This window comes from Bison bison, unplaced genomic scaffold (assembly GCF_000754665.1).
Source record: "Bison bison bison isolate TAMUID 2011002044 unplaced genomic scaffold, Bison_UMD1.0 scf7180017864499, whole genome shotgun sequence".
In the NCBI taxonomy this organism is placed as follows: domain Eukaryota; kingdom Metazoa; phylum Chordata; class Mammalia; order Artiodactyla; family Bovidae; genus Bison; species Bison bison.
The window spans coordinates 4,960,307-4,967,438 of NW_011495058.1; the positions used below are offsets into that span (position 1 = coordinate 4,960,307).

Here is a 7,132-nt window from a genome sequence, read left to right on the forward strand (position 1 = left end):
CCTCCACCCTAGGGCAGCACAGTAACAAGTTTAGCTAGGCAGGCTGCAGACTAGAGGTGGGTTAGCATTGGTTGGATAAATCTCTCACGCCCCCAAGTGGAAAGAATGAGATATGGACTGACTACCTCACAAAGAAAGTACCATTAAGAGGGTTCTTGACTCTGGCTGCAGTTCCCATACAGGGTACAGGTGGCCACTGCCACGGGAGCTTTTTTATCCATGTGAAGAAATCTGCCATAGGTTCAGGAAGGAAGTACAAGGATTAGGTAGTGAACACACTTTCTGACATGCTTTTCTGTAGCTGTGCCCTCTTCTCAGAGACTCTGCCTTCTTGCCTAAGTTTTCCTCCTACCTCATGCTGAGCCCAAACTTTCCAGATCCTAAGATAAAGAAAGTGAAAGTGAAGTCACTCAGTCATGTCTGACTCTTTGCGACCCCATGGACTTTAGCCTACCAGGCTTCTCCATCCATGGGATTCTCCAGGCAAGAATACTGGAGTGGGTTACCATTTCCTTCTCCAGGGGATCTTCCCAACCCAGGGATCGAACCCGGGTTTCCCACATTGGAGGCAGACGCTTTAACCTCATTCCTGGGCCCTAGTTGCAGCCTCTTGACATCTGATCTCCACTGTTTCTCGTTCAGTTCAGTAGCTCAGTCGTGTCCAACTCTTTGCGACCCCATGGACTGCAACACACCAGGCTTCCTTATCCATCACCAACTCCTGGAGCTTGCTCAAACTCATGTCCATCAAGTCGGTGATGTTCTCATTGTTTTAGAGACCCCTCTAATCTCCATAGAAATGTCCCAAATTACCTTTCTGTGAAGGTCAGTTCTGTTTAAGATTCAGGAAAGAGTTCTTGGGGTTTACTTTTTTTTTAATGGAAGATACTTAGTTATGGTTCAATATATTGCTTCTGTTTCTTTACTATAACTCCGCTGTTATCGAAAGCTTCTTTCTCTCCCAGGCGAGAGACTCTCTTTCAGTCACCTGCCTGGGGAGAACACATGGGTCCCACTCCCCTTCTCCTCAGGTTTCATCAGCCTGAGATGCAGCTTGACTCATGTTACTTTCTTGCTCATAGTCCTCCTGCAAGGAATGAAGATGATCTGGTTTCCTATCCCTTCTCTTAAGATGTGGAAACAGAACACCAGAGACATTGACCTTTTTTTTAAACCAAGGTTGCAGCTCCCTTTAGTGAAGTACCTGGGGCTGCAGCCAGCCTTCTGCCACTCTCCTGAGCTTCCACCCTCTCTCACCCTGGAGTCTTCCAGGTTCAGCCCCTTCCGGCCTCTTGGCCTGGTCTCCCGCCATGCTCTTCTGTGCTATCAATTGCATGGTTAACTTTCCCCTAACGTTCCTTGTTCTCTACTTTGTTATTGGGCTCAACCCCATGCTGCTTCCTCCCAGAATTCTCACACACAAGTGTTCCCTCCTCTGGGGTCCCTTGGCTTCAGGCTGCCTGTCCTAGGACATGAAACTCTCAAGCTGGCATGAACCCTTCCCTTGTAAGCTGTCAGCATCCAGAGGCTGAGTCTTCATCACTTCCATCTTCCTGGAGCCCAGTACCAGCAGTCTTCACACAGCGCAGACCTCTCAAACGTTGTTGTTCAGTCACCAAGTTGTGGCCAACTCTTCATGACCCCATGGAATACAGCACAGCAGGCTTCCCTGTCCCCACCATCTCCCGGAGTTGGCCCAAGTTCATGTCCATGGAGTCAGTAATGCCATCTCAAACATAGCTAAATACAAATGAATGAATCTTGGATGCATACTGGAACCAGGAAGTTACAGTGAACTTCGGGAAGTGTGTTCTAATTGCCCACTTGATTTCCAGACTGTAGTTTGGACTTTATGACAGTGGCTTTACCTTTTACCTCGACATGAGTGGGTACGTGGGGACTGAAGAGAAAAGTGCAGCCAGAGGGACCTAGAGCTGAACATTGGGCTCCCTCACCCAGAACAGCAGTCGGCAAATCTTTGCCGTAAAGGGCCAGACGGTAAATATTTTCAATTTCATGGGTCATACACCTACTGTCACAATGACTCGACTCTATTGTTGCAGCATGAAAGCAACTGTGCCCACTACATCAACGAATGTGACTGTGTTCCAACCAGTCTTTACACACTCAGTCAACCCCAGATGTGGCCTGCAGGCTGTGCATTGCTGACTTAGATGAGGGAACCTGGCCATGTGGCTTAAATTCTGAGTCCGTTTTATCATTTGTTAAAAAAGTTGAATGAAAAGTCATTGTGTGGAAATGATGACGAGTAAGTGAACTGGGGGAGGTAAAACTCTTAGCACAGGCCTGCGGCATCTTGCTTGCTTAGTCAATAATAATTCATATGGTTAAATGTCAGCCAAAGAGACTTTCCAATGTTAGCAGATCATTCTCATCTCACAACTTAAAAAAAAAAAAGAAAGAAAAGCTAGGCTTAAAGCCACTTGGAATTAACAAAAGGAACTTCAGATATCTGAACCTATTCCGTCCAGGGCAGTGCTGGCCTCAGGCCTGGCTGGACACAGGTTTTGCACATGTTCTTCCTTCTGCCTGGAATGTCCTGCTCTCCCTTGCTTGCCTGCGCCTGCGGTGAGTCCTTCTCAACCTCCAGGATTCAGCATATTCTTTTGGGAAGCACTGCCTGACTTCTCACTTAGAAAATCTTCTCCCTACACAAGCTTTTATTTTTTTTTTTAAATATTTATTTGGCTGTGCCAGATCTTAGTTGTGGCACACAAGAACTTTTAGTTACCACATGTGGGATCTAGTTCCCTGCTCAGGGATCGAACCCAGGCCCCCTGTCTTGGGAGCATGAAGTCCTAGCCACTGGACCACCAAGGAAGTCCCTGTCCTATTTTTCAGATTCTACTTATGGCTTCTTCTGTGAGGACCTGTGATTGGAGGGTTGAGTGCAGACTTCGGAGAAAGGAGTATTTGGGAAAGGCGTCAGTGGGGAGCGGCCATGGTGGGGCGGGAAACCAGGATGGTTCTGGATGCCCCAGAAGGCGAGGGCAGCTGTAAACAGAAGAGTAAGACCGCTGCTCTGTCTTCTCTCTCGCCTGTTTTCTCCTGTCTCCTCTTCCTTCTCCCTCTGCAGTTCCTTCCAGTTAGTACAATGAATGAATGTTTTCATTTTGGATCTCTTGACCAAACACAAAACAAGCTGGAGGTCAGTGGTTATCAATATCAATTAGTAATCACATAGCCCATGACAAAGACTGTTTTCTAGACCAGGTTTAGTAAGGCTGCTCTGAACCCTCTGCTCAACTAGACCTCAACCTTCTGGCTTCCCCATCTGTCTTTTCATTGCCCGGTTTTAGCAAGAATCCTAGTAAATTCCTCAATAGCTGATCAGATTCCTCATCCTTCACCCTTCATATCTGATCTTGCCAGCCTGCCTTCGGCAAGAATCATCTCAAGTCAGAGTAGTCGAAACCGCCCCCCCCACACCTGATGTTTCCTCTCAGTGATTTTTCATCCACCGACCTGCTCATGGCTATAAATCCCCACTTACCCACACTCTGTGGGTAAGAATTGAGTCCTGTTCTGTACTGAGGTCTCTCTTCCCCTTTTGCAACTGTCCTGAATAAAATCTTCTTATACCACTTTACTGTCCAGCTCTGGTTTTCTTTGATACCCACCCTACTGCCAGTATCAAATAAGGCCGATATTTTGAAACAGTCGAGTTAAGAAGCCCAAATGGGAGAGACTACAGCACTGTATTTTGGTCATCGAATCTGTAACACTTACCTCATGCTAGATGCAGCTGAGCATACAAAAACAGATACTGTATTTCCTGGCCTTGAGCAACATTTGATAATAAAACAAGAGAACCAGTGGGCCAATATTTATTACAAATTATTTTATGCGGCAAATGAAAGAATAACCTTAAAGGATTTTTTTTTCAGATTTAATATATTTGCCTGCTTTACCAACTACGGTGATGGAGTGATAGAAACAGAGGTAGAAAATGGAGTTTGCCTCCATCTCATAGATTACAAAATAGTTAAAGCTCACAAAGGCAAGTAGGGAGCAGGAACAAACCGAGAGAGACATTGACAGAAGCAAGACTCTAACACCAACTTAGAAGATGCAACAGGGCCACCAGTGAAACGAAAGAGCAGCTTCCTGGGACTCCACTCTGCCTCAAGGTCAGCAGACAGAACTGGACATGAGTCCAGAGGAGCCAAGGGCTGCAGCTACAAACACACGTGGCTCCCCTGGCCACCTCTTCCTGGGTCTCCAGTCTCCTCTCCAGGCAGCCTTCCTAGTTCTCTACCTAAACCAGAAACCTAACCATGCACACCCTTGCCCCCCTGCTTTAAGTAACACCGTTTGGTGCCTCTGCACAGCTTAATAATTCCCCAGCCCTTCACCTGGTCTACAGGGCCCCCACCATCAGATCTCCCTCCCTGGGACTCCCACTTCCAGACCCAGTGCCCCAGGGCACTGGCTAGGTTGTTCCTCACTCCCTTCTGTTCACCCTGCTCCCAGCCACAATGCCCTCCTCTGACCTTCACACGGTTGATCTCTTCATCATCAGGACCTGGCATGGACATCTTCCCCGAACCCTTCTCCAGATGGCCAGGAGCACTCTGGACCTCCAGCAATGACTAGTTTATGTGACTTGCTTCCCTCTGGACATTGAGTTTTTGAAGGCAATGGCTACATCTTACTCATTTTTGGGATCCCCAGCACTAGGCATGATCACCCAGTTTGGCAGGGCAGGGGTGGGGGGCATGTGGGTGGAAAGAAGGCTTTCCTGGTGGCTCAGATGGTAAAGAATCTGCCTGCAATGCAGGATACCTGGGTTTGATCCCTGGGTCAGGAAGATCCCCTGGAGGAGAGCATGGCAACCCACTTCAGTGATCTTGCCTGGAAAATTCCATGAATAGAGGAGCCTGGTGGGCTACAGTCGATGGGGTCTCAAAGAGTCAGACACGACTGAGTGACTAAGACTTTTCCAAGGCAGGGAAGAGGGTTCAAGGCACTGTTTCTTGGTGATTTAGCATATGAGTGGGGTTTAAAGGCTGGTTCTGCCGTTTACTATCTGGGTGACTTCAAATAAGGTTTTCGAAGATACTAAGAAAAACATATTTGATAACACTCATCTGGCAGGGCCATTGGGAAGCCTGAGTGAAACCAGGCATCTTAAAGCATTTAGCACTGCTCAACCAAGGTTGGCTGTCTTTTCCATTCCTGTGGGAGCCCCCACTGGGGGCCCCAACATAGCTGGTGACAATAAACAAATCCTGTTTACCCAAGACATGTTTAATGGTAAGAATAGAGAGAAAGGTCAACTCTCGATAAAGATCAGGCTCTGGTTTTGCTGAGCAGAGCAGCACTGCCCGTTCCCCTCACTGCTTTGAGCAGCAGTGTTTCTGGATCTCTCCTGCGAGCCACAGGCAGTGCAGGATGCGTTTCTTCTCGGCAGCCAGCTCCTCTTCCGAGAACTGGCCCAGGAGTTTCTGGACAAATATATTCTGATCTTTCAGGAAAATATTCTTATTGATGCCTACGTTGGGCATATTCTCTAGGGATCCAGATCTAAAATGGAAGCTTAAGCGTCTGTTTCGCTTTAGGCCAGGTGCTTTCTCTTCAATCCAGGTCAGCGGGCTGCGGAGGCGAGAGGCACAGTGTTAATTTCACTGAGGGCACACAGATGCTTGCTGGCACCTGAGCACCCCTACTAGATCCTCCTGTGTGCCCATCTCTCCTGCAGCTGCTGCATCCCAACTTCCACCAGCCTCCCAGAGGCCACGGTGACTGTTGGCAACTCTACTGACCAACGGTCCTTTAGTTTTGCCACCAGGCAGGGGAATCTGTGCAATGATTTTGGTGTGAATATCAGTTCATTATTCAGGACTCTCTACCCTAGGAAGCCCTGAGGATGCAGACCTGAGGTTCTGGAGCAAACTGTTGTTCCCAAGTGTATGTGCATTTTTATGGGAAAGAATTCTTAGAGTGCTTTCATCCCATTTTCAAAGAGGTCTGTGATCCCCCGCACATGCCAGAAAAGACTAGATACTTTCTGCCTGCTCGCAAAGCATCTGCTTCCATTTCACATGTGCCCCCCAGGTCAAGGCCAAGGTCAGCACTCACAAAAATCTCCAGTCCTAATGGGACAGACCCCACTTCCCTAAAGTTTCTCCTTTCTCTGGGTTTCTCTCTTCTGTCTTTATAGTAGATAATAACTGTGTTACCTGCTTAATCAGAAACAGAGAAGCCTAATTAGGCCTTTGATCTAAAGAAGCTTCACTGAATAATATGACAGCAAAAATACAAAATCTGCTTTAAAAAGTATTCTAAAAACAATACAGCATTGATTTAAAGACTTTTACAAGAAAAAGAAAAAAAATCCATAATTCTTTCGCCTAAATAAAAACCTTTTCAGTTTGAGACAACCCTTTCAAGTATTTGTCTATATGTATGTGGCATATAAACCCTAAGGTATAACTAATTTTTGACTATGTTTATTTAAAAATATCCTACAGATACTGCTATGATGATTATTTTCATCTGCATATCATGGACAACTGATTATATAATTCATTTACTATTTTATTATTGCCAAATATTCAAGCTCTTTCCAATTTTAATTTAATATGGATAGCCTGCATTCAAACTTTTCACACATATACAAATAAGTTTTCCTTCCTTCTTCTGGGAACAAAGTTTCAGGAAGTCTTAAGAGGACTTGCTTTGGCTACTTCTCTTTGCCTTCCCGTCCTTACTTCTCCTACAGGGTTGAGTCAGGGTCAAGGACAAGGCAATCTGGTTGGACGGCTGTGATATGAACAGGGAAAGGGTTCAATCCTGAGACAGCATCAGGGTCTTGTCTCCTATTACCATTCCTCGGATTCCTTCCCCCTCCCCCCAGGCTGCAGTCAGGCAGGCCAAGATGGGCAGTTTAAACCAGTGTTGCTAAGGACAAAGCGGAACCTCCTTCTGTTTGTTCTCTGCCTCTAGAGGGATGGGACATAATAAAGCTAAATATATAGGTATGGGGGGACTTCTCTGGTGGCCCAGGGGTTAAGACTCTGTACTTCCAATGCAGGGGACATGGGTTCGACCCCTGGTTGGGAAACTCAGGGAACTAAAATCCTACATGTTGTGCGGCATGGCCAAAAAA

The 7,132-nt window shown here is 46.6% G+C and overlaps 1 protein-coding gene across 1 annotated transcript in view; it reads right to left on the reverse strand.

Annotated features, from left to right (window-relative positions):
• Nucleotides 1-3,836: 3,836 nt before the first annotated feature.
• The window catches only part of BLVRA (biliverdin reductase A), a 51,652-nt gene continuing 48,356 nt past the window's right edge, over nt 3,837-7,132 (reverse strand). Inside the window, exon 8 of the mRNA XM_010829057.1 lies at nt 3,837-5,616. Coding sequence (XP_010827359.1) covers nt 5,358-5,616 — 259 coding nt within the window. The 3' untranslated portion in view covers nt 3,837-5,357. The remainder of the gene's footprint in view (nt 5,617-7,132) is intronic.